Below are 26368 nucleotides of genomic sequence, written 5' to 3' on the forward strand. Positions count from 1 at the left end.
TTATATTTTTACTAAATATACGAGCAATGGAAATTTTTTTTTAATATTTATTATTGTTTTAATGATATTAATAAGTAACTGTATGATACAAATTCAGAATTTCCTGTAACATGCATAAGTACGTACATACGTATGTATGTAATGTTATTATGCAATGTGCATAAATCTAATAATTAATCTTTTATTATGCAAAGAAAACTGTTAAATATCACTTGCTATTTTATGATATAAAAAAAAGTAAAATTACACGTCACAAATTTAGAATACAATCTATAATATTATACCACATTTTAGGGCGCGTTTTAATAGATTTCCAACATAATATACACATAACAATTAATGTTCAAGTGTTAATAATTTGGAGCGTATTAATAGATAGTGTTCCATATAGCTGTTTTATATATTAATTTCAATTTAATTTATTAATTCCAATCAATTTATGTATTGTGGTAAGCAAACAAACTTCTTACTAATAGCAAGAACTTAATAATGTGATATTTACATATCAAATATCGTAATTTTTGAGATCTAAAAATTGAATAAAAATAAAATTATATATATGGCAGGCTATTTTTTTTATAATAGGCTCTTAGTTTATCAGATTGTGACACATGCGAGAGAGCTGTTAAATCAATTTTTCAATATTAGCATTTAAAAGTAGGTCTCTTTGTACATACATACATAAATACGGATATACGCAAGTACACATACATAAACGGATGCACTCTATAATTTTTATATCAGAAAGCCGAATAAATGTACAAAGTGTAATTTACCTATTTGTAAATGTGTCTAGATATGTAAAACATATCTGTAACATGAGAGTGAACATATCTCCAATTTATAATATATTCGCAACTCTCAATATATATATATATATATATATATAATACACACACACACACACATATATATATATAGTATATATACAATATATATAATATATTGAAATATACATGTACATATATATATATATATGTTTGTGTGTATACATATAACTACTGCAAGGTATTTGTCCGCAGAGTATTCCATACAACAGTAGGCTTTCTAATATAAAAACAAAATTATATATTGCTCCATATATATTTTAAGAAACATAAGATTCTTATGATAGAGCATTTCATAGGCTGTATAAGGATGGATTGTATAACACCGTTTGCTGTAAGCAACAATTCTTTCTTTCATAAAAATGTGTTAAATGTATTATATGTTAAATGAAAATGTTTTTAAAAGTATGAAAGAAGAGAGTTGGTATACGTAATGTTACGATATACGCGCTTATCTTAAATTCAGTCGCTTACCAAACACACCAAGGGTTTTTTTATCTACACAATGAATAAAATAGTATAGATATTTGCGTGTATATCTATATACAAAGTAAAGATGATTATTGTAAGACCAAAATGAGATAATGATGTTATCATTCATCCTCTTTCAGTCCTTTTTATTTTATTTTTTCTTTTTAATCGAATGTCACACGAAATTAAATGATTGATTCAGTCATCGAGATTTTGCGAGAGTAGGAAATTAGCAGCAAGATTTTCATTCTTTTCACAGGCGAAATATGCTTGTACAACTAAGTGTTCTGGAAAACCTAACGCCTTCAACCTTTCGATAGCATCTCTGTCCTGTGGTGTTATCTGGATTGTACCGGATCCTACGACGCCCGCAGCTGCACCCGTGCCAGCTCCGCCGTTTACAGCGCCTCCCGCCGCAGCCGCTGCAGCTGCAGCTGCAGCTGCAGCTGCGGACGCTACGCCTCCTCCAGATGTTGGCAAAACTCGCGCCCCCGCTCCTGTAGTAGGTTCCACTACATGAAAAAAATAGGTCAAATTATAATATGTCAATTGTTATGTTATTAATATTATTAAATAATTATTCTCTTTTCAGTTGTAATATACATCAAGACTAACCAGGTTCATTGAGCATGCGTACAAACGCTTCCTGATTTTGAGAAATAAGCTGCAACAAGGCGGGATTAGTGGAACCAATTTGCTGAAGAAGATTATTCAGCAGCTGTGGATTCTGTTGAATAACTTGACGCATTTGTTGAAATTGTGGTTGCATACGCAAGAAGGCCAATGGATCTTGACTCTGACTCTCTAGCTGATCCTGAGCTTCTGGTGGATCTTCAGGTGGATCTTCAAAGAGTTGCGCCGGTATACCTGTTAGAAGATACTCGACAGCTCTGTCAGGATTGTTAAAACTCGCACGTAATGCTTGTACGACCTGTTCACGTTCATACCTAATACAAAAAAAGGAAAAAAGAAAAATAAAAATATCATATAAATATTACTGATTATCATTCAATTTGTTCCTTCTTCATTATACATACCCCATATCCATAATGTTGTTTACCATAGTATTATAATCCTCCCCCATTAGCAAGGCACTTTCTGCTTGACCAGCCGCCGGTGTAGGTACTGCGGGTTGCTCTTGCACATTACTAGCTGCTCGCAGTGTTTCTTGAACAGGATTCGAACTAGGTTGCGTAGTTGCTGAGCTATAATTGTAATTAAAAGAAGAATATAAGATGTGTCATATTATATCATTATCAAAGATTTCATAACAGAGAGGTATATTTCTAATTTTTTGAAAAATGAGATTCAGATAGTGACCAGACGTCCCGAATTGTGCGGGGCAGTCCCAGATTTGAGCTCTTTATCCCGTATTAAAATTGTTCCGGAAAATGTCCCAGAGTGTTAAGAGAGGGAGAAAGATTGATCCTTTCCAACTTTTTAACATATTTTTATTATTGTTGTCTCTCTCTCTCTCTCTCTCTCTCTCTCTCTCTCTCTCTCTCTTCTGAAGTTATATATGTTAATAAATGTATAAAAATATAAACACATGTTTTATTAAGGTTTTTTTTTTTTTTTTGCTTTCTTGGACACATCCTGCATCGAGGCAAAAAAACATCTGATCACTTTAGATGAAGATTATATTTAAAAAATATTAATTATGATATTAATTAATATTAAAATGTATATATTTTAAAAAATGAAATATTAGTGTTTCCAATATCTTCTTAGCCAAATGAAAATTGTATTCCTCTATAAAAGTCTAACTTTGATACATTTCTTCTTAATCTTAATACATTTTATTCCTATAAACTTATAATTCAGGACTTACACCTATCTATCAAACTCTTGATATGCATAATAATTAATAATAAATAACATAAACATTTTCCAATAGATGTGGGAAAATATTGAAATTACCTAGTGGATTCTTCCTTATTATCCGCACTCTCCGCACGCTGCTCTTCACTTGTTTTGGGCGTAGCACCAGCTTTAGGCTTTGTTACCATAACAACTATAAATTTCTTCTCATCGATATTATATTCTGTTAACGGTTGCTCATCTGCCAATATCTTTCCTGTAAGCATTTGCATATATCATATATCAATCTCAGGAGCAAAAATTGGCGTATCTCCTAACACATTCGTATACCAGAATAACATAACCTATGAGCGTTTTTGCAACATCATTCCTATCCCTCCAGGAAACATGCATACATATATATATATATATATATATATATACATATATATTTAACGTACGCGCGGGAGCTACGTAACACTTAATACACTGTGATAAAAGGGTGGAGAGGCCGCGTTGGGTTACGCGAAGAAGGCGCCGGGCGCTTTCATTCCGACATCGCTCCCGATGAATGAAGGTTACATTGCTTACCAGCATATATCAACTTTTGATGCTCGGCGGGGAAGCCTTTTTGCGTTTCGATCTTCTCCTTCAGATCTTTGACCTAGCAACGATAATAAGCACATATCTTCTGTACCGTCAATCGTTTAAAAAAAAAAAAAAAGGTCAATCTCTCTCCCTCGCTCGTCTGATTTTTACTTACGGTTTGCGACGAGTCGATCTCTATCGTGAACGTTTGTTGCTGTAAGTTTTTCAACGTTATAATCATATTGCCGAGCTGTGACGGGTCCTCGGTGCGTCTACGTCAATTCCCAATTGCAAAATTAACCCCCTTTTCCGCCGATAAGAATAAAACGGTGTTTTGGTAGAGATTTTTTTCGGCGATGAGTCGGCACTGCCTTAAACAGCTCTCGCAAGTGTATATACGTTACACTTGCGACAGTGTGCGGAAAAACATATGATGATGAAGGGGCCAAAGAGTATCGAGCCATGGCTGCCAACCGCTGTTCCATTTGGAACGATATTAGGTCGACGTCCGTGCGTATTGCGTAACGTGCGAATCTGTCAAATGAGTGGAGACTCTTATTTTATTTATTACCTTTATTTATTTATTTATTTATATTTATTATATTTTATTTATTATTTATGTACTTATTATATTTATTATATATATTTATTCATAAAATTATTTAAATTATTATTAATTTGTTTATTAAATATATATATGAATTTTATTATATTTTTATTGAACTATATTCTATGAACCATTGCCGTCTAGACAAAGATAACATGAGTCGGGGCTTTCTGTCCTTTTTTCTCATCTTATACATGGTAGAAATAAAATACGCTCATTGAGTACGCTTTTAATAAATTAAAATAACAATTAAACTAACAAATAGTGTATAATATAAATAATTCATATCATATTTATATGATAGAATATCAAGAAAGAAAATACTTCATAACTATAAAAACATATTTTATTCAAAATATAACCATATTTACAATTATATATTTAGATATTTAGATTTTTCACTATAATTATTTATTATATATTATATTGAGATTATATTCGCGTTCGCACATAACATATAACCTAACTTTACATAAATTGTATATATGTATTGGAAAAAGAGAACTATACCCCGATGTTGCTTTTTCTTTCTAGACGGGTCACGTGACCCAAGAACAATAGCTGCGCTCATTTCAGTTAGGATATAGTTCAATGTATTTAACACATTTGATAAAATTACTAGTTATCGCATCATGGTGGACGTTTTACAGACTCTAATTGGTTGTCAGATAGTGAATCCTCGCGCGCTATCAAATAAAAAATTTTTAAGTCCCGAAAATGTTTCTACTATTTAAATTAAATAATTGATAACATTTCTATTACATATATTATTTTTATTATCTTTCTATTTTTTTTGTTGGAAAAATTCCAATGTTTGTTTTACTTACACTCTTTAAAACTCTTTGCATTGGAGATGAGACAGACATTTCAGTATCGGAAAGAAAGAAAGAGAGAGAGAGAGAGAGAGAAGGAAAGAGGAGAAGCCGAGTGCCGAGTGTAGAACGAACAGGCTTGATTTTACCTCTCTGTTAAACGTCAGTCTGGATGTCACAGATGATATAAGTGTGATTTCGCTTCGAATTTGATATTATAAAAAGATGTGACATATTGTAGATTATCGCAAGATGGAAAGAATTCTCGAAGAGCGTCTGAGGGAAGCGGTCTGCGTCGGTGACACCGATGCCGTGCAAGAACTCGTGAATTTAGGTGTCGACGTTAACGCACGACAATCTCTCACTGGATGGTACATACTTCTGTCACTTCAGCTTCACTTCGATATCTTCGCGCAAAGATCAGAAAATATTTGTCAAAATAAAAATAATCTCAGATTTTATTTTGGCAAACCAAAACTCTATGTATAAAATGCAAATATGTATAGAATAAATTTATCAAAATACTTTGATAATACTATTCTGTCACTGAATGACACTTGTCACTTTGACATCTTTGCACAAAGATGAGAAAATATTTATCAGAATGTGTAATCCCTAACAATCCACATATGTTCAAAAGATGTTTTTAAGAAATCCATAGAATGTTAAAACATATTTTAATATCCTGTGGATCTCTTATAAACATCTTTTGAACATGTATGCTGAGAGGGATCTTGTACGTTACTTTGAAAAATCACACTCTGATATAATGCAAATGTGTAAGATAAATTTGTCAAAATATTTTTATAATTGTATTAATTTCTTTGGTATTTCTCAAGGACTGCTCTACATTGGGCATGCAAACAGGGATACTTGGATGTCGCTGCCTTACTCCTAAAAAATGGTGCTAATAAGAATGTGCAATCCGATATAGGTGAAACTCCGGCATCGGTGTGCAGCAATCAACAAATTTTGTATCTTCTTGGTATAAGTGGTGATAATCAACGAATCATGAATGAATCATCATTACATACTGTTACATCCACGTACAACCAACCAGATTTCCTGCATTCTGCAAATCTCTCGAAAACCAGAAATAGTACATACAACGAAAGCAAATTTATCGTGACGTCTCAAGAAGGTTTGATATAAATTGATACCCCTTTAATAATATTGACAGTCGGCAAATATAATTATAAAAAATTAATATAATGTAATTTATTTCATGTATAATTATGTATTTATATAGTTAATTCAAAATCTGAAATAGTATAATTGCAAAAAAATTACAAAACTGTCAAATAATCATTAACATGCAATGTATTATGCATAATGATATGTGCACTGATACGGTTTTAGAATTGGTATTGAAAATCCGAGTGGCCAATACAGCAGATCCGGATTTCATCGAGGTTGAATTACCGCGGAGTGATTTAACATATCAAGCTCTATTGTATCTGTGTTGCAAAGAGCTAGATCTCAATCCACATCAGGTCCAGAAATTACGAAAATTGCCCAACACCAGATTAAGAAAGGACGAAGATATTCAAAGACTTGAAAACTTTCAAGAGATTGAGGTAGTCACGGATACTACAAATGTGTACAAGAGTATGCAAAATGCGAACGGTGTCGCCAACAGTCTGCCGACGTTGCCGACTAACGGATACCAAAGTATATCCAAGAAGGATCAAACTATTTTATACTGATCGCTCACGTTGGAAAAAGATCCTTCCTTTCAAATATTTCCAAACTCTAACATATTAATAAAAGAAAAATATTTGTTAAACAATAATATATGTTTATCTGATATTAAGTGCAATAATCGAATGGATATACATAAGGCGTGATATATTTAATGTTAATTAAATTAATATTAGTACATTAAATTAATAATTAAAAATTTAGATACAAGTACATTCCAAATTTATATATATATATATATATATAAGAAATTTAGAAATAGTGAATTTTTGTAATTGTTTTTTACTAGATTTCAAACTATATAAAATATAACAATAATTTCTATTTTGTCTCAATTCTTTATTTATTTTTCTTTGCGCTCTTCCTGTTTTGCAATTTTTTCTGTTTACTGAGAATAATCTTGCCATTAGGCTTAATCTTCCTGTTTCGTAATTTTTTCTTTTTGTTGAGGATAACCTTGCTATTAGGCTTAATCTTCCTGTTTTGTAATTTTTTCTCTTTGTTGAGAATAACTTCACCATCGGGCTTAACAGTAACTGTGGTATTGCCCAAAAACGTCGATAATTCTCCTTCTACATCCTGATAAGCTTTTGGTCTCTTCGGCGGTACCACAATCGCAAGTGGATCAATTGTATTTTTATTCTCTGAAATATATAAATTTATTTAGGAACTCTAATGTGTATCGCTAATAAATTAAATAATCTGTTTTAATTAACACATACTTAATGTTATAAAAAAGGGCAATGCTAAAGTGGTCGTGCTTTTCAGCCTAAGAGCTCGTACGTTCGCCCAACCGCCAGGATAATTTTTTTTCAAATCTTCGCAAGTGACAAGTATATTTTCCAAGATTTCCTGTTTACTCATAGATGTATTCCCTATCTGAACTAAATGAGTATCGCCATTGGAGTGAAGATGCATAGTAGTTTTCCTCAATGCATAATCGATTTCGTGCTTCAAATCTTTGCTTTCCATTCTGATAGATGTCGGCAACTTCCGTCTTTTCACAAAATGCTTTCCCAACAGGTGTGACATATGACCGGCGATCCGACCATCGACAAGAAAATGATCATAACTGCCTATGAGCTTCTTCTTCAATTCAAATTGATCAAATTCAGTTTTCACTCGATTTATAGGTATTATGTCGTTCACACGAGTACATCCATGTTCGTCTAATAGGTTTTTGTAATGCTCCACTGTTGGTTCATAATCTTTTCTTCTTCCTCTTTGTAAATCACAAACAAACAGAGCAACTTCATCGCTTGGCGCTACTATTGAATATGGTAATAAGCTATAAACAAAAGAAAAAAAAAACAGGTATATTAGAATTTTATCAAAGATACTGTACAATATGTTACTAGAGTACAATGTATCATTGTAGAATTTATAATCAGATTATAAATCTCATAAGGATCCATTGGTACTTATAAAATGTAATCATGTAAACTATAATAGAGAAAAAAAAATATTTATATTAAAATTTTAATTCCAATATATAAAAAATAACTTTTATCAAGAGTTTGAATTAATTACAGATTCTTCATGTAAGTATAGACTTCTAAGAGTATAGAAAAAATCGAATATTATGTAAAAAGTACACATAATAATTTCATAAACTTATTTACATTCTCATTTGTCTGCGAGGCACTTTTGGGACTTTGACGCTAGTCACTTGCACAAATATCGGCTGTACCTCCGTGGCTAGGAGGTCGTTCTTCTCTTTCAACTGTTCCTGAGTTAAATGAAAAATCGCAGAAATGCACTGTAAAATATGTTCTTTCGATAAATCCTTCAGATCGAAATCCTTAGGTGGTGTCTCCTCCACCTCCGAATTCGCTCGTTTTCGCTTTCGCGTAATTTGTGAATCTGCATTTTTTTGCTTTATTATCTTCTTTATTTTGTTATCTGTTCTAGGGCAGGCACTCTGTTCTTTACTTTTACTAATATCCCTTTTTCTCTTCCCTTCATCACGCAACTCTCCACGTGGTGAATGTATCTTCGCCATCTTTCCTTCAAGGCATGCAAAACGGAAATGGGAAATAGACGGATAACGGATGAGATGAACATTACTCAGTGGCGCCAATAAAATTTTCCCTTGGAATAAAGTCACTATATTATAAATATAGTGACTTTACTTTGGAGTAGAGAAACGTTTTTGACGATTGACCAATCAGGAAGAAGAATTTATAGTTCCTTTTGTTTTGATTTGTTTTAAATTTTAATATTGTCAATTTTCAACGCGTAATTTTCTGATACCCAAGAAAGAACAAATCTCATGCCTCATTCTCAATGAAAAACTCTGTAAATTATGTACGTACACGAGAAAGGAACGATGAAAGAACAGACCCATGAAATATTGCTGTGTAATATATATATATATATATTATTACTGCGCATGACAAGAATTTCTATTCGAACTTGTGTTTTTTTCAATATTTGACCGGATCATAACCTTGGGAGAGCTCAACTTTAACGTTAAATCAATAGAAATCTCTGTCTTTCTGGTATGTATAATTATTATTCTTTTACACCTTAATACACAATTATCACTATTAAATATCTTAATATATATTATCGAATAATATAATTTATATATTTTCAATTAAGTTCCTATATAACTTGAATTATGATCGACGAGAAAAAAGTGTGTGCCGAATAATTTAAATTTATCAAAATATCTCGAGTCACTTGAATAACAAATAATAACTGTCAGTTATTATTAGGTTCAGAAGGCTCGGAAACATAATCGAGATGATTTCAATGAAATCGATAATGATATACGGTTCGCTGGTGCCGTGCTTTTCACTGATCATTTTACTCTACATTCTTGGAGTCGCGAGATACGTCACCGATTTTGAAGAGAATACATGCGAGATGACATACATGTTCGAGTACCCGCAGTATGTGGTACGTATCGTACAAGACGTTTTACCAAATGGTCTGCTACAGAAGTGGGGATTACACGACAGACGCTTATCTTCCTAATCCTTATCTAATTGTTCCATATCTATTATACTATAGGTCTGATTTTTTAAAATTAAATTTACTTCACTCTTTGTTTCATCGTCAAAATATAAACATGCACTTATTTTATTTGTTAAAAGCAAAAAAAAAAAAAAGATTTTGCATGGAAATAGTGTACAGTTTCTTATGTGGATTCTTAAGCAATTTCTTTTATTTCAGAGAATATCTTTGAACAACAATATAGAAGAGAAATATCCACGATTTGGGTTATATGCCTATGGAGAAGGTTTTGTAACAGAAAAATTGAGAAGGATGCATTTTTCTGGAATACCAGTTCTTTTTATACCAGGCAATGCTGGATCTCATGAGCAAGGTTTGCATTAGTTTCTGTTATATTTACATTCCAGAAAATTAATTCTAACAAATCTGTATAGGTACATAGCAAACACTTTAATGTATTATTTGCATTTTTTTTCTTTTTTTTAGTACGCTCCATTGCCTCGGTAAGTTTAAGGAAAAGCAGAAAAACTCCCTTCCATTTTGACTTCTTTACTGTTTCATTCAACAAGGATTATTCTGCATTGTATGGAGGTAAAAATAATACAAGTAATATTGATGTGCATCTGTATTGATATTTTTTATATAATATTAACTGTCAATTTTTTAAATTTATTAATGTTAGGTGTGCTTATGGAACAGACTGTATATGTCTCGCATTGTATAAAGACAATATTAGCTTTGTACAAAAATAAGATGGATAATGTTGTGCTGATCGGTCATTCTATGGTAAGAAATACAAATATATACAAGGTGTTTCAGAAAGGTAGCTAAACTTTAAGAACATATTCTACTCTTGTAAAGATGAAAGATGAAAAAAGTCATATGTAGGTCGGAAACTGTTTCCTTTCCAAGTTGTAAACACTTTTTATTTATCATAGACAACATACTTCACATTGTCATCTCATGGATTGTACTTCTATTTATCTTCAATTAGAAATAGGAGTCTTTATTAAAAATAAGAAAAATTAGAGATAGAGATAGAAAAAGAAAAGATTGATGATACAGAAGAAAATTATACACAGCAATTTCTTTAATGAAGTGTTTTTATCAAAGTTGTAAATAAAAAATTTATAACTTGGAAAAGAAGTTTCCAGACTCATGTTTATGACTTTTTTCATTCTTACAATAGAATATGCTTTTAAAATTTGGCCACTTATTTCTGAAACATTCTGTATATCATCCTACAATAGAGTTGACAAATTAATCGGTATTTCTTTCGTAGGGTGGCGTTATAGCAAAAGGAGCTCTTTTACTAGCACCAAATATGAACGCTTCATTTGCAAGTATAATAATAAACTTGGCCACACCGCACACTCCAGCCTTGGTTCTTGATAATGTCTTCGCCAATTATTATGAGGAATTGGAAAAACATTTGTACAAACTTAAGGATGCAGGAGTGAAGGTAATATCTATCGGAGGTGGACCACGCGACATACTCGTAACTGCCGCGCAAACTTACGATCCTACGGCAGATATAAATGTCCTTTCCACGAGTGTACCGGCTGTTTGGAAATCTACAGATCATTTGAGTATTTTATGGTGTAAACAACTGGTGTTCGTGATCGTGCGTGCACTATTTGATGCTGTAGATCATTTGAAAAAGCCGTTTAAAATTGCGTCGAGTCCTGATTTGAAGATGCAGGCCCTGTCTTATCATTTCTTACAAGTAAGTAATGATCGTTTACAATCTTTGCAATAACACTATTCCATCAATACGTAAAATAACGATTTCTTTAATTGCAATTTTAGCATAGTTCGGGCAAGAAGCTGTATCATTATAAGGAAAAAGTACTGTTTAAAGACGATAGCAAATGGATAAACATTCCATCTCGGCAGTATGTATGGAGCAATAAGAGTGAATCTAAAAAATGGTCTACAATATATCTGGTGGTAAAACTATCTCAAAAATCCGATTTTCTAACCATTGATGCGGTAAACTTGGAAAACAAGGATTGGCTGTTCATGTGTATAGAATCTAAAAAGCAAGATAAAAAAGGAATTTGGTAACACATGAATAATACATTATTGCTAAAAAAATTATTATTTATTTATAAAACTTATTACTAATTTTAACTTAATATATATTTTTTAGTGAATGGGGCTGGAATTTGACGAATAATACGAGAATTTTAATCGATCCTTTATATCGGCCAAGAAAAACCGTTGATTTAGATCTGAAAGAAATGAATCATCTGGGTATTACGCATGTTGTTGTAAGAATAACTCCAGAAGATTTGGACAAATTTGTTACAGTCAGCTTCGATTCCTACTTTCACGACAGTCGAGTTGAATCTACGAAAACTAAATTCTTTCATCCTAAATATCTTTTCGGCTTCTACGGATCCAGCCCAATCGAAACCGTCAAGGGAAATATAAGATATTACGTGACACTTTCTAACATTATAGATGTAGTTACAATTGAAATGAAATCGACAGATTGTACCAACCATTATGCTGTTGTCGAATTGCTGGAACCATGGAATGTAGGATCGACCCAATCGAGATTTTTCATGAATAAGTAAGTTATATATATTTGTTGTAGTGAGTTTACCTTTATTATAGGCTCACTCTATATTCAATGTTATGACGTAGGGACGACGGTCCAAAAACGATAAAAATGCAAACTCTTTACGGGCGTCGCAACGAAACAGCAAGTTTAAGATTAACATTAGATCCAGAGTGCAGTTACACGATTAATATTCAACCCGGAGGAATTATTGATAAGATCTCTTGCAGAATACGAGATCGTTGGCCATTGCTTTACATAACGATTATCAGCTTACTTTTACTGTTCCTTTCTATAAGGATCTATAGCTCAGACATGCGACAAACTGTAGTTGTTACTATAATATTGTCTTTTATTTTCAACGTTACTTATGAAACTTGCATTGCTTTATGCATCATCAGCATATCTGCCATTGCTGTATGCTGCTGTGTCATATTTTTTGGTTCTGTTGCACATGGAATAGCTGCCAGGTAAGAAATTTTTTATTCATATTAAAATAAAAATAATTTCCCACAAAATTATGTAATCAGAAAATTAGTTAATAATATACGGTTAAAAGTTTTATATATATTTTTTATATTTAATTTTTCGCAGATTTTTCGCACGTGCGATAACTATCTCAAGAACGTGGTCAGATTGGGAACTGTACGAGCTACCAGTTATTACAACTATTTTCGTATTATCCCTAGTTCCAACAACATGTGGAGCTCTAGCTATGGTCGTTTCGGTATTTCTGTATTTCTTGAAACTAACAAGGATGTATGAAGATTATTTAGAGGAGATATTAATTGCCTGGCTGCAACATTTCAATTGGTTCAAACGTTTCAAGAGTATAACAAAAGAAAACAATAGAAGCACCAGTCAAGAAATATATAATCATCTCATCTTGTTCCTATTGTGGATTTTTGCTGCAATCCCAGCAATTCCATCTGTCTTAGTTTGGGCAAAAAATTTCAGGTATGTATTTATTATAAAGGCTATAGTCGGATAAGCATACTAAAAGTGCCACGGGGGAGTTTTCAAATAATATTTGGCTTGTCATTTCCTCACTGTAAAAAAAATTTTCCTCAAAATTTCAGCTCCCTAACTTTATTATTTTTTGAGTTATTGAGAAAAATGTCATTTTCAGTTTTTATTTTTCTTTTCTGTAAATATTTGAGATGATCATTTATCAACAAAAGACATAAAAAAAATATTTTTTCATTAATCTCGAATAAAAGCTCCATTTTTAAAAAAAGATTGAAATTAAGAAATGGCTTTTTTAACATGTCCCTTTCGACGTTCAATCACCAAACTTTTATAGAATACTCTTTTTATATGCCTCAATACTCTCAAATTTTTTTAATTTTTTCATTGGTAATGAAAAAAAAAATGGAAAACTTTTTTTTATTATTTTTTAATAATAGAACGGAAAATTATTTATTTTCTTGTAATAATTATAATAGTAATTATAATAATTGTAATAGTTATACTGTAAGATAGAAATATTTTTTATGTAAAAACAATTTGAAAGTTGTATTTATGTAAATTGTTTTTACATAAAAAATATTTCTATTTTGCAGTGTAATTATAAGTATTACAATTATTATTATTACTATTATCATTACTATTACAATTATTACAAGAAAAATAAATAATTTTCCATTCTATTATCAAGAAATAATAAAAAAAATATTTTTATTTTTTTTTTTTTTGTTACTATGTTGCATCAAGTCGAAAAAATTGAAAAAATTTAAGAGTATTAAGACATATAAAAAGAATATTCTCTAAAAGTTTGAACCTCGAAAGGAACATGTTAAAATGGCCATTTCTTAATTTTAGTCTTTTTTTAACAATCGAATTTTTATTCAAGATTAATAAAAAAATATTTTGTTTTGTGTCTTTCGTTGATAAGTATTTAGAAAAAAATCGATATGGGATCATTTCAAATATTTACAGAAAAGAAAAATAAAAACTGAAAATGACATTTTTTCTCGATAACTCAGGAAATAATAAAGTTAAGGAGCTGAAATTTTGAAGAAAATTTTGTTTACAATGAGGAAATGACAGGCCAAATATTATTTGAAAACTCGTCGGGGGCACTTTTTGTATGCTTATTCGACTATAGCGATTTTCAGTATATATTATATAAATCCGTCATATGTATTAACGAGAATGAATTGACATACAGCTACAACATAAGACTCACGTCGGAAGACCCTGTATTTCTAATAAGCTGGATAATACTAGCTGCGTGTGGTACAACGAACGTTATGCATATCTATCCTGAGGATCAGGGAATTCGCTCGCTTATATTAAGCAGCGTATTACGTTTTGTGAGTTGGATCATTCTTTCGATGACGGCAGCTTCGCGTCCATTCTTTTACCACTGGTATATGCCACCTATCGCAGCCGCGTTAGTAATGCTCATTGCATTAAATAACGCAGTTCCTACAAACAATTTAGCTTTTTAAGAGGTAATAACTTGCAGAAATATTACGTTTCTATCATTCTCACCATCCATCAATAATTTTGTATAAAAAGATCTGAATTTATAGCCATGACTATATATGTTATTTAAAATTTGTTATGTTTCGAATATTAGTTTGAGCAATGTAAAAAGTGATATAACAAGTGATATGCTATGGCATACGAGTATTATTTTGTATAAAAGTAGTCCAAATATGTGTAATACGTGTAATAAGACTAAGGCAACTAATTTAAAACTTTAAGAATAATCAAGTATTAATCAGAGGATGTTTTATAATGCAGGGTTTGGTTCTTGTTGTGATATATGTGTAGATATAAGTATATGCGTAAATTTATATTGTTGATATTAATATAATTTATTAAAGTCTTATTATTAATTTATAACAAATTTATCATCAATATTTAATAACAATGTTATATATACAGTATTTACTGTTATCTAAATTATTATTTTGTACGTTTGCTCGTATGGCAGTAACAATGCTTTTTTTATGCGCGTTATATGTATTATTAAAATTTCTACATTTTATATATATATATATATACACAGTATATCTCTTTTCACACAAAAAATATCATTATTCTACAAATGTAGTTCCAACATCTGCGTTTTCTACACTGTATACACATATCTGCTTTTTGGTGATAGGGTGTATCTCATAATTTGCAACCATACCCATTTCATGTCGCAAAAAATTTATTGTCTTCTTTGCTAAAGTTTTATTATTCGCATGTACCTCTGGATGTTGCATAAACTCAGTCAGCTAAAAAAAAACAATAAACTTGATATATGATATTGTTATATAACAATCTACAATACAGATATGCGATCCATGTTAATATATTGTAATATAATTTAACGTATCGAACAATTGTGATATATTTGTTAAAATTATATATAAACTCAATATAATTATATCTTGGTTTCAATTTAATGTACAAAAAAATAATCTTGATCCTTATAGTACCTTCATCCATCTGCAGTCTGAAATCTCCTTCTTACATTCTTGAATTTCAAAACTCTGAGGTGTTAAATATGCAATCATGTATATATCCGAGCATCCAAATAAGTAATCGTGTCCATGTCTAAAAGATATTAGACACTTGAAGTCTGCCTGAATTCCTGTTTCCTCTAAAACTTCTCTTTTAGCTGCTACTTCAATATTTTCTCCTAACAATTACAGATACATATGTCTCTATATATATATATATATATATAATGATAAAACTAAAAAAAACGCAATCTCTTCTATTAAAATACCTGGCTCTACGTAGCCACCTGGAAGCTTCCAAGCTATATTGAGACCATACTTCTCTTTAATGACAAGAATTTCATTAGTATTCTTATTGAACACAAACGCACCGACACCTAAAAATGTATGTGCGTATTTTGGAATGTTGCACTCTTCATCATTGGGCAACCAACGATACAGCATGACATATTCCCCCTTTGCATGGTGAAAGATAAATCCCTGTCCTGTTAATATCGGAACCCATTCCGTGTTTGGTATATGCACGCGAAACCATACAGTGCGTTTCTTATCCTTAGCCCATTGCTCTAAAGAATCTACATACAAGAACATTTATAAATTATATGGATCTATTTTTTTTGTTCCTCTGCACTAAAAGATTTAAATTTATTACTAGATATTAATAGTAAAAAATACTAATATTAAATTTATTTAAAAATTTACTTCCATTTGCCAGAAAAAAATGGAACTGTCAATGTTTCATCGTAAAATTAGTTTTGCAAAGTAATGATTTTTTTTTAAAGAGATTTAAATTAAGAGAAGTTTCTCCACACAATTATTTATATCTTCATTTATAAAGAAATAAAATGCATCTACCTATGAGGCGCTGCGCGAATATTTTACTGTCGCAGGTTTCCTCGAGCGAGTCGATCGTGATACCATTGTACTGATCGTTACAACCCTTGAAGATTTGCTTGGCCATCGCGGTTTTGGACACGTCCAATTGTCCAGGATTCGTGCTGCACCTTGACAGAAAAGAGGAAAAAACGGCCGTGTTCTTTAATGACGATCTTCTTTCGAATGTTTTCGTAACGCGAAACAATATCGCGGTTGACGCTCTTTTCATCGGATATCAGAATCGAGTTTCAACGCGAAGATATTTATCAATAATTATCAAGGCCACAAAGCAATCTCACGCACGAGGACTGATAACAGTAGGATTGTAATAACAATCTTGCGTAAGTGGCGCACGTAAATGAGTTTTTTCATTTTTCTTCATCGTTCTATTTACGTTGTCCTTCACTGATAATGGAACCTTAACCTAACCTTAACCTCAATGTGTCAAATTTTGTTCAAAGATTTATGCTTAAATTTATTTCTTTTTTTTGTCGTCAAAAATTGCGAGATGAAATTTTAGTAGCTTTATTGATTCGGCAGTGAAGATTATGACGAATGACATTACTCGCGTGTGCATATATTATGAAATTATGTCATACATAAGACCGCGAGGTTAAAATGTGTCAAGAAACTTGACATGCGAGAAGGAAAAGTAAACTTGACGTCATGGGCACGTCACTTAAGGCACCTTTTCATACGTCGCTTGTCGCTCGTTTTGAGCGACAATAAAGTCACGTGACTGAATTGTCACTAGCGACTAGCTATTGAACACATGCATCGTAAATTAAAGATTGAAGATTAAAAATTAGAGTTGTTTGAATCAAAACAAAAGGAACTAAAATTTCTTTGTCTTGATTGGTCAAATTTCAATCTTTAATCTTCAATGGCTGCGTTCAGCAGAGAAAGCAAATCAGTGAGCGCTTAGTGATTCTTTATTGTGATTGGTTCTTGCATTTAGATCTTTGTTGGATCCAAGTGCAGAAACCAATCACGGTAAAGAATCACTAAGCGCTCACTGATTTGCTTCTCTGCTGAACGCAGCCAATCTTAATCTTTAAGGCCGGGTCTACAATAGATGTAGTAAGACTTAAGCCGTAAGAAATTAACCAATTACAATTGTCTTTAGAGAAGAATAATGAATATGATTGGTTCATTTCTTACGACTTAAGGCTTACTACAGCCATTGTAGATCCGGCCTAATGTGTAGTCTGATACGGGCCTAAGGGGATACCGAACGAGTGTATATCAATTGGACACCATTGCTTATTGGCCAATTTAAAATAAGGCTCTTTGATTGGTTAATCGTGCAGATTACTCTAGGCATCGGTCAATATGAGTGGTTGTGTCCAATTGAACGGTGTCCAAGTGAACCGCTCCCATACCGAACTACCAACCAAGTTCTAACCTAACAAAACAATATATTTACTTAATATAAAAATTGCAATTTTTTATACATAAACTAGAATAGGTTTTTTCCTCTCAGAATTGCATGAAAGAATATTTGTGAACTTTTAGAAATAAGCTTAGAAGCCTAGAAAAAAAGTATTCGCCTGAAAAAAATGTTTTGTAAAAAGCGATTCGGTAGCCAATCAATCTTTTGCTCTTATGGAAAAGATATAAAATGATTGATATCGCGTCGCCTTTTACCACGCGGCAAGCGTTTCCGCGTTTTGTGGGCAGAAGTCCCTATCACCGACGAGATATTTTTAAAGACTGTCAGCCATGGGCAAATTTTCGTGACGGTTAAGGGGATACCGAAGTACCGACCGAGTTCTAACCTAACAAAACAATATATTTACTTAATATAAAAGTTGCAATTTATATACATAAAATAAAATAGGTTTTCCCCTCTCCGAATTGCATAAAAGAATATTTGTGAACTTTTAGAAATGAGCTTAGAAGCCTAGAAAAAAATATTTCTTTGAAAACAAATACAACATTTGTTTTTAAAGGAATATTTTTTTCTAGACTTCTAAGCTCATTTCTAAAAGTTCACAAATATTCTTTTATGCAATTCGGAGAGGGGAAAACCTATTTTATTTTATGTATATAAATTGCAACTTTTATATTAAGTAAATATATTGTTTTGTTAGGTTAGAACTCGGTCGGTACTTCGGTATTCTCTTAAGTGGACACGATGGGCGGGGAGGTAATTGAAGAATAATGACATTATCGACCGTTTAACTCATCTAATTGTTGTTTTATTATAAAAAATATGTAGATCTTCTGTGTAAATGTCCTCAAAATATCAAAATAAGCGTTTTATTGCATTTAATCATTGTTTTATTATCAACAATACAAAGATTTTTTTACCTACAGCAAGAAAATCTTTGCATTGTCGATAATTTTTTTCCGTCACACTAAACCCCGTAAAATCACTGGTGTTTAATAATATCTCATCGGTGCCAGCACAGATCTAGCCGCGCAAAGCGCGTGCTTATTCGCTGATTCGTTTTTAATTAATATTTTAATAATTATTGCAAAAATCGCAAAATGACAAAGGACTTTTATATTCAGTTTACCGCGCTCTACCCGCTTACGAGCGTTATAATAGAGAGCACCTTTATATATACATTTAATTTACTATATACATATGTTCATACACATATATTTTGTATTATATACATTAATCAGTGTTATTAATATTACAATTTTAAAATTGTTTTCCAGCATACTCGTATATCTTCGGGCAATGCTGTTTAGCAATCATTCTGTAAATCGCCGCAGCGTCCGTTTTGGTGTTTTGGCTATAAGTTGTCCCGAAATGGATAATCGTTGTATTTTTTATCAACTTCGTTATTTCGTCTACGTTTTGTGGATAAGGAGGATAGAATTTCTCCGGTGGATAAATCGTGAACTGCTGACATTCTCTGTCCTGCAATAAAACAAGGTTATTATTCAAATAAATATACAATTACACACCTAAGGCCAAAAGTCCGTTGCGGTTCTTTTCACATCAATTATTCATGCCATATTTAAATATTACCTTTGCATTAATCGCATTCATGTTAATTATTCGATGCATTCTAATGTAACGAAATTTTCATTAATCGTCAAGCGATCACGCACAAGCAATGACATTGCGTGATCACGCAATAAAATAATTGTTTTTGATTTTTATTATAAATTTAAAAATATTCTGTTCTGCACAAAAAATAAATAATAATATTTTTAATTATATATTTAGATCATAAAATAATGGAATTTTTTAATTTTTTATTTATTAAAATTTGATCAAATCAAATTAATAAAAAAATGTTTATTTTTTGTTCTAAAATACATATTTATATTTAAAAAATTTGTATTTAGCACATTTAACAGGTAATAATAAATATAATATATAATTATAGATAATATTATTCATGAAAGATCAAAAACAAAAAAATGTTTAAATTTGTAAAAAAAATTTTCTAATCTATGAAAAATTAATTTTAATTTATGGAGAACAATTTTATCCTCTTTTCATCTGTAACATTTAATTTTAATTTTAATAAGTTTTTTTTTATACTCACATGTTGCTGATAACAGAGTTTTTGCAGGACTTCAGATATAACTCTTGTGATATTATATCGCGTGTAGTTGTCCGCATTGATACTTTTAATAACTTCTACACAGGCGTTGACAAATTTTTCGCCAAAATTCGTACTCGTGTCGACGCCGAACACACCGACATCCGTATCCCGATTATCTTGCACACCCGCGAAAGTGGTCAACTCATCCAAAGATCTAATAAATATAAATTTTTACATTTTATTTGTCAATTATTACTTCTTGTGACAAGTTTTACAAATGTCTTCCCAATATTTATTTAGTCAAATGTAAAAGTTTTCGTAGAGTATCTAACACATTTTTAAGATACGTTTTTTATTTATTAATCTGATAAAACTTTAAAAAGAATTGTCTTATCATCTGCTATCTATTATCAATTTTACTTTGAGGCCATCGCGATTATAGAAACGATTGCGTAACTCACGTCAGCACTATGCTGTTCAGATTCAATACCACGCCGCCGAACTTCCACAATGTCAACATCCGGATGTAATCGTGAAAGTCTTTATACAGCCAGTCGCGATTCTCTGAAAATTCTCGGACGTTTATAGAGAACCAACTTTCTAATGGTGTATCGATAACATATTTCGACAAACGTACTCTCCTTATGTACACATTGTCGTATGTTTGCAAGATATCGACGAACGTTTGAGACTTTTTGGAAAATTGGCCGGTCGCGAAGAAAAGCACGAAGACATTCAAATTGCGGTTGTTCCTGGCTGCCGATTCTATGGCGCACGCTTGTCGAAGATTGAGATGCGGCGGTGAACAACTGGTCTTGTGAAAGAATATGCATCTGCTTGGTATCAGCATTGCTTTATCTGGGAATTACAGAAAAGTAAGTATGTATACACAAAAAAAAAAAAAAGAATATATTCTTATTTTGACAATATCTTTAGTTTCAAAATGTAAATCTTGAAATAAGATTATATTGCGTTAAACAAAGAATAATTACTTGGATGAAGACATTTTATATAGTTCAACGAAGAAAAATATATTCTTGTTATTTAAGAATAATTATCTTGAATGGAGAGAAAAATAATGTTGGATAGAAAATAACACATGTTCAAATCGAAGATTATAATTTTCTTAGAGTTAAAATAATTATTTTATTCTTGAAATGACAATCGTAGTATTAAAATAAGATTATAATATTGTTGAAATTTAAGATTTTTAAATTCTTCCAAGAAGATTATAAATTGTTGCGTATATATGAAACAATGAACGCGTTCATATGAGTATATAAGTTTTGATTTGACACTTACTTTTTTCTGTGTATTCAAACCGTGATTGAATGTTATAAATAAGAAGAAATTAAAATTGGACTATAATAAGAGCACGAGATGAATGGAACAAAACTTTTGATTTTTATTAGGCTAATTTATTAAGACATTTCGGTTTTACTTTGGTTTCGCACTTTTAGTTATTATTAATATAATAATTAGTATAATAATTAATAAGTTAATAAAATAAAATAATTAATAAGAAAATCGTAATTTATGCCATCAAAACAACATGGCATTCTAAAAACCATAGCGAACCTCTCGTATGAAAAGTCTTCTATTGGTTACAATTGTTGGAAAAAAATAATGCAAACACGCAAGTACTGTCGCTAATATATAGGAATGTAATGTAGGAATAATGGAATATTTTCTTGTTAATTCATTGTAATAACTAAGATGACTCGAAGAGGGACTGAGAGAAATATCTTAATAAATTTGCCTAATAATCATTAGAATAATCATTAGTTTTATTCTATTTTCACGCTATTTATTTTGCTTGGTTCTTAATTATTTTGAAGATATAGCATCATTCACCTTGAAATATCTTACGATGTACAAAGTTCTTACACAGAAAGAAAGAATATTCTTAATTTGACAATATCATTAGTTTGACAATATTATTAGGTGTCAAGTGAAGTCATTAACATTTTGTTAATGACTTCACTTATGCCTCCGTCAAGCGAGATGTGTTATTTTCGAGTGTACACAGAAAAAAGGAATATTCTTATACTTTGACAATATCTTTAGTTTCAAAATGTAAATCTTGAAATGAGATTATATTGCGTTAAACAAAGAATAATTGCTTGGATGAAGACATTTTATATAGTTCAACCGAGAAAAATATATTCTTGTTATTTAAGAATAATTTTCTTGATTGGAGAGGAAAAAATGTTGGATAGAAAATAACACATGCTCAAATCGAAGATTATAATTTTCTTAGAGTTAAAATAATTATTTTATTCTTGAAATGACAATCGTAGTATTGAAATAAGATTATAATATTGTTGAAATTTAAGATTTTTAAATTCTTCCAAGAAGATTATAAATTGTTGCGTCTATATGAAACAATGAACGTGTTCATATGAGTATGTATATGTATAAGTTTTAATTTGACACTTACTTTTTTTCTGTGTATGTCGTAGGCAAATGCTTATTTTAGGAAAATAGCTTTTGACTAGGCGAATGCTATCTAGCTAGTCAATTTTATTCGTTTATTTGGGTTTAAATGCTATTTTCCTAGGCAAACAGCATTTGTTTGAACACTATTTAGGAAAACAGAAATAAAGATTATTTATAGCATAGTAAAGCAAAAATAGTGGAAAGATTCGAGTATTTCGATTTAATAAGATTAATAAGATAATTAACTGAAATATACTGAAAACTAATCCAGAATTTGCAAGTTTATAGAAACATGTTACAGATATTATTATCAATATGAACTTACGGGGGAAAAATGATATATATGAGCTTAATCAATCTAGTCGCTAGTAAAGTATTTATTGTTGTGTAATGTTCTTAAACATAGATATTTCAAGAAGTGTCAAAATTCTATTTTTTAAGGGCATTATTCTTTCTAATCAGTTAATTGATGAAACAAAAAATCTTAATTTAAAAAAGCATAAGGAGAAAATTTTTGTAATAAAACATATATATTTATCATAAACTGTCACTCGCTTTTTAAATTTGTCATTAATTTATATTGTAAAGTTTTTATTTTTTATACAACATATATTATATGTATTTTAAAACAAGACTATGTATTAGTGTATTGTTTACATAGGAGTAAAAAATATCAAAATATAATTTTAAACATACTAAATTTTTATTTTTAATAAATATTTACTATTTTTGCTTTACAAAATAATCTTTATTTCTATTTTCCTAAATAATGTTTAGACAAATGCTGTTTACCTTGCAAAATTATTTGAACACAAATAAACGAATGAAGGCCACTTGAACAGCCAAATAGCATTCGCCTAGACAAAAGCTATTTTCCTAAAATAACCATTTGCCTACGACATATATTTGAGTATATAACTTCCGGACGATGACTTTATCTTTTAAATCGGAATATTTACACGAAAAAAGTATTTAATCAGAGACAATGTGTGACTTTTGAGATTCCTTCATACATTCGCCATTGTTCTTCAAAGTAATAGTGTAAAAATAATTTTACATGTTATTTTATATTCTATTCTATAAGAATAAAAAACGTACATATTTACTATATACAATTAAAAGATTTTTAAGTTATATAATTGAATCAGAGACTGACATTTCGATTTAAGAGTTAAATATCGTGTATAATTTTTCTCCGTGTTTCTTCTCTCTTCAAGAAAAAATGCAAAAATAATAATTATCTCTCACGTCATAAAAAGCATTCTTCCGTGAAAATCTTGATCACCTCGCGGAAATATTCACAATAATGTGTATTGCTGTATCAGAAATATAACATTACACTGCAAAACATAACACCGCATTCTTTATAACTATGAATATAATATTACATGGCACGGGCACAATGTCTGAAATTTTCATGATAGAATCATATCTGATATGTTATACAGGCCGCGTTATTAGAATTGCAAGCAGCGTAAAACATAGCTGCTACAAATACTACAGACTCAATGTTATATAAAAGGCAAAATCTTTTGTCAATATAATTATCGTGTGAAGCGCTCTTTTATAATTCTACGCAAAAATATGTTACGCAAATACAATTATATAATGCGCCTAGTGCGATTTGCGATCGCGTATTTCTGTTCCCGTGAATCTTGCCATTAGCGTAAGTGGATGATTGCATATAAATTCTCCAGTGACATATAGATCAAGGACTTTGAGAGAATATTTCTATTAAGGAAAATTGTTCTCTCTTGGTTCTTATTTTCTTTACACTCGATCATCGTTTTGTTTTCCAAGGCTTCTACGATAATTTTTCGAATAATTATCTAAGCTAATGTGTAATTATCGAACATTTCTATAATTTGCAATTATATAAACAAATATATCCTAAAAGGATGTAAATGTATTTCTCGAGAAAAATCAAAGATCCGGATATATTCTTTAATGAAGGACATTAATGACATTTGAAAAATATACAAAAATATACATTAGAAGTTGTCAATAATAAACACAGGTTTTAAACATCTCAAAAACCACAGTACGTTTGATATTCATCTTCCATTAGAAAATGGCAAATCTTTTTTGGCATCCACTTGGGATCGTTATTTTAACTTGGAAGAGGAGAGACATATTTTCTATCTTCATTTTCTTCTTACTAACCCCATTTCCCTTGCTCGAGTTCCACGATCCCATTGGATCTGCTCCAGTAGCAGTAAAGCTGGTTAGATGACACGACGGCTGTTAGTTCCATTGACAGTTCCTTCCAAAATACCCAGACGATGGTCGTTAATCCGAGCAGGAAACACAATATAAAAAACACGCGGCGTTTCTTCATACTTTACAGATAGCTTTGTTTCGCGGTCTTCCTGATTACAATGTAAATTCGTTCAGTTTATGATTTATCATCAATATCCCTCCGTTTCCGGCACATTGATTTTTCATTAGAAAAGTTTTTCTTTTTTTTTACACGGCAACTAATAACTGTTATGTATAACGCAACCGGTATACAATCGTACAATCTTCCGTCAAAGTCAACGTGATACTGCGTCTTTATAAGTGGACGAGAATCCAATAAAGAAGAATCTTTCACGATAAGTGCGCAGCAAACAACAGTTTGGCCATTCGATTATCACTGATTGCTTCATAATTTTTGGCAGATATCTATATTAAATACCCTTCGTGCGATATGGGAAAATAAAACCAGTTTTATTTCCATGATTTCTTATATTTTGTTTAGGAAAATATCAATAGTAAATACTCAGCAGTTCTTACAAACGATACAAAGCAATCTTAATATTAATATAATATATTATTGCATATAATTTCTGTTAATATTAAAAATATATATTATGATTTTAAATACTATGATAATTAGTGCTCTATATAACAGAAAGAATTGCGAAATCATTTAATCATATTTCTGTTATAAAGAATCGATTATTCGAGTCATGTTGTGGTGATGAGTCACATCAAACCGCAATTAATTTTCAAGAGCGAAAGCAACGTGTGTGTGTGTGTATATATATATATATATATATATATATATATATATATATATATGATGCGTGCAACATAACTTTTTATTTCACAATTAATATAATTATGATCCATAAAACTTAGAGGAAATATCGTAATAAATTTACAGACGAAAAAAAGTGTACGTGTACATATGTGTACAGTTCGAAGAAGATATACAATATTTGCCAAAACTGTAAAACTTTGAAAGCTAGAGAAATTGATGTAAATAAATAAATCCTCTGTTTGAACTTTAGACTTTCCCATTATGTATATATAGAACTTGAAATACAATTGCGCGTGCCTGATTAATCTTGAAGCATTTCATTGGCATTATTAATGTCTTCGAAAGCACGTCATACGCAAAAAATAAACCGAATGAGATTTGCTGCTGGGACACAATCAAATCATTTCTAATCGCATTCCGCATACTTTTTCCTTCAAAGAATTTCAAAAACAAACTAGTCATTATTGAATTATTTTGTTAAAAATTATACAAACACCTAGAACAATGTCAAATGCAAAATTGACTTTTCGTATGTAATTATTGAACAACTCAATATATAATAATTAAATAAAACTTATATATACATATATACATAGTGAAACAATAACACTTAATATTTTAATTATTTAAGTGATTTTATTTAATATTTTTATACAGACTAGCTAAAGAAACGATATAAATAATTATTATTATATATTCTTCTTTATTTAAAATATAAAATC

At 30.7% G+C, this 26368-nt stretch overlaps 6 protein-coding genes across 12 annotated transcripts; 2 read left to right on the top strand and 4 right to left on the bottom strand.

Moving 5' to 3' along the window:
- Positions 1–257: 257 nt before the first annotated feature.
- Positions 258–4127, bottom strand: Rad23 (UV excision repair protein Rad23). Its single transcript, XM_072908940.1, has 6 exons — positions 3862–4127; positions 3690–3762; positions 3219–3375; positions 2336–2503; positions 1914–2245; positions 258–1810 (listed from the first exon to the last, which is right to left on the bottom strand). Exons 1-6 carry the CDS (start codon positions 3925–3927, stop codon positions 1497–1499), a joined length of 1110 nt encoding a protein of 369 aa, XP_072765041.1. The 5' UTR covers positions 3928–4127; the 3' UTR covers positions 258–1496.
- A 1215-nt stretch (positions 4128–5342) lies between these two features.
- Positions 5343–7041, top strand: LOC140675008 (ankyrin repeat domain-containing protein 40). Its single transcript, XM_072908998.1, has 3 exons — positions 5343–5476; positions 5945–6246; positions 6465–7041. The coding sequence occupies exons 1-3, from the start codon at positions 5358–5360 to the stop codon at positions 6809–6811; spliced, it is 768 nt and encodes a 255-aa protein (XP_072765099.1). The 5' UTR covers positions 5343–5357; the 3' UTR covers positions 6812–7041.
- Positions 7042–7122: 81 nt separating this feature from the next.
- LOC140674968 (ribosomal L1 domain-containing protein CG13096) lies at positions 7123–8837 on the bottom strand. The gene is made up of 3 exons (XM_072908928.1): positions 8429–8837; positions 7529–8094; positions 7123–7450 (listed from the first exon to the last, which is right to left on the bottom strand). Exons 1-3 carry the CDS (start codon positions 8806–8808, stop codon positions 7146–7148), a joined length of 1251 nt encoding a protein of 416 aa, XP_072765029.1. The 5' UTR covers positions 8809–8837; the 3' UTR covers positions 7123–7145.
- Positions 8838–9178: 341 nt separating this feature from the next.
- Pgap1 (GPI inositol-deacylase) lies at positions 9179–15718 on the top strand. Of its 2 annotated transcripts, none has more exons than XM_072908908.1 (11): positions 9179–9307; positions 9527–9710; positions 9987–10140; positions 10254–10358; positions 10450–10553; positions 11050–11493; positions 11577–11830; positions 11920–12345; positions 12420–12803; positions 12928–13290; positions 14504–15718. In XM_072908908.1, exons 2-11 carry the CDS (start codon positions 9555–9557, stop codon positions 14784–14786), a joined length of 2673 nt encoding a protein of 890 aa, XP_072765009.1. In that variant the 5' UTR covers positions 9179–9307; positions 9527–9554; the 3' UTR covers positions 14787–15718. The 2 variants fall into 2 exon arrangements, with proteins under 2 accessions (XP_072765009.1, XP_072765017.1); XM_072908916.1 differs by having other exon boundaries at positions 9196–9307; positions 9517–9710.
- On the bottom strand, positions 14005–17321 carry LOC140674986 (uncharacterized). 3 transcript variants are annotated; one of them, XM_072908972.1, is made up of 5 exons: positions 16974–17320; positions 16650–16798; positions 16064–16369; positions 15771–15973; positions 14005–15566 (listed from the first exon to the last, which is right to left on the bottom strand). In XM_072908972.1, exons 2-5 carry the CDS (start codon positions 16753–16755, stop codon positions 15381–15383), a joined length of 801 nt encoding a protein of 266 aa, XP_072765073.1. In that variant the 5' UTR covers positions 16756–16798; positions 16974–17320; the 3' UTR covers positions 14005–15380. The 3 variants fall into 3 exon arrangements, with proteins under 3 accessions (XP_072765073.1, XP_072765064.1, XP_072765054.1); XM_072908963.1 differs by having other exon boundaries at positions 17270–17308; XM_072908953.1 differs by having other exon boundaries at positions 16650–17321.
- A 1548-nt stretch (positions 17322–18869) lies between these two features.
- LOC140676595 (lactosylceramide 4-alpha-galactosyltransferase-like) lies at positions 18870–26289 on the bottom strand. 4 transcript variants are annotated; one of them, XM_072911794.1, is made up of 4 exons: positions 23870–24762; positions 20644–21040; positions 20183–20396; positions 18870–19545 (listed from the first exon to the last, which is right to left on the bottom strand). In XM_072911794.1, the coding sequence occupies exons 2-4, from the start codon at positions 21030–21032 to the stop codon at positions 19324–19326; spliced, it is 825 nt and encodes a 274-aa protein (XP_072767895.1). In that variant the 5' UTR covers positions 21033–21040; positions 23870–24762; the 3' UTR covers positions 18870–19323. The 4 variants fall into 4 exon arrangements, with proteins under 4 accessions (XP_072767895.1, XP_072767896.1, XP_072767897.1 ...); XM_072911795.1 differs by lacking the exon at positions 23870–24762 and adding an exon at positions 22623–22912; XM_072911796.1 differs by lacking the exon at positions 23870–24762 and adding an exon at positions 21175–21250.
- Positions 26290–26368: the final 79 nt, after the last annotated feature.

Source organism: Anoplolepis gracilipes, chromosome 2 (assembly GCF_047496725.1).
Source record: "Anoplolepis gracilipes chromosome 2, ASM4749672v1, whole genome shotgun sequence".
In the NCBI taxonomy this organism is placed as follows: domain Eukaryota; kingdom Metazoa; phylum Arthropoda; class Insecta; order Hymenoptera; family Formicidae; genus Anoplolepis; species Anoplolepis gracilipes.

Bases quoted from the DNA above. Each gene is read 5' to 3' on its own strand.
- LOC140674986 (XM_072908953.1), bottom strand. From the start codon at position 16,899: ATGAAAAGAGCGTCAACCGCGATATTGTTTCGCGTTACGAAAACATTC. The intron at 16,370-16,649 runs GTAGATGCATTT...TCTTGTATGTAG, and splicing joins ATTCGCGCAGCGCCTCATAG to ATTCTTTAGAGCAATGGGCT. The intron at 15,974-16,063 runs GTATTTTAATAG...TGTAATTGTTAG, and splicing joins AGGTGGCTACGTAGAGCCAG to GAGAAAATATTGAAGTAGCA.
- LOC140676595 (XM_072911792.1), bottom strand. From the start codon at position 24,959: ATGAAGAAACGCCGCGTGTTTTTTATATTGTGTTTCCTGCTCGGATTA. The intron at 20,397-20,643 runs GTGAGTTACGCA...TATATTTATTAG, and splicing joins CTGAACAGCATAGTGCTGAC to ATCTTTGGATGAGTTGACCA. The intron at 19,546-20,182 runs GTGAGTATAAAA...GTTTTATTGCAG, and splicing joins AACTCTGTTATCAGCAACAT to GACAGAGAATGTCAGCAGTT.
- LOC140674968 (XM_072908928.1), bottom strand. From the start codon at position 8,808: ATGGCGAAGATACATTCACCACGTGGAGAGTTGCGTGATGAAGGGAAG. The intron at 8,095-8,428 runs GTAAATAAGTTT...TTTTGTTTATAG, and splicing joins CCTCGCAGACAAATGAGAAT to CTTATTACCATATTCAATAG. The intron at 7,451-7,528 runs GTATGTGTTAAT...TATATATTTCAG, and splicing joins GCCCTTTTTTATAACATTAA to AGAATAAAAATACAATTGAT.
- Pgap1 (XM_072908908.1), top strand. From the start codon at position 9,555: ATGATTTCAATGAAATCGATAATGATATACGGTTCGCTGGTGCCGTGC. The intron at 11,494-11,576 runs GTAAGTAATGAT...TTGCAATTTTAG, and splicing joins TGTCTTATCATTTCTTACAA to CATAGTTCGGGCAAGAAGCT. The intron at 12,346-12,419 runs GTAAGTTATATA...GTTATGACGTAG, and splicing joins TCGAGATTTTTCATGAATAA to GGACGACGGTCCAAAAACGA.
- Rad23 (XM_072908940.1), bottom strand. From the start codon at position 3,927: ATGATTATAACGTTGAAAAACTTACAGCAACAAACGTTCACGATAGAG. The intron at 2,504-3,218 runs GTAATTTCAATA...TTACAATTATAG, and splicing joins AATAAGGAAGAATCCACTAG to CTCAGCAACTACGCAACCTA. The intron at 2,246-2,335 runs GTATGTATAATG...TTTTTGTATTAG, and splicing joins AACAACATTATGGATATGGG to GTATGAACGTGAACAGGTCG.
- LOC140675008 (XM_072908998.1), top strand. From the start codon at position 5,358: ATGGAAAGAATTCTCGAAGAGCGTCTGAGGGAAGCGGTCTGCGTCGGT. The intron at 5,477-5,944 runs GTACATACTTCT...GTATTTCTCAAG, and splicing joins CGACAATCTCTCACTGGATG to GACTGCTCTACATTGGGCAT. The intron at 6,247-6,464 runs GTTTGATATAAA...ATACGGTTTTAG, and splicing joins TATCGTGACGTCTCAAGAAG to AATTGGTATTGAAAATCCGA.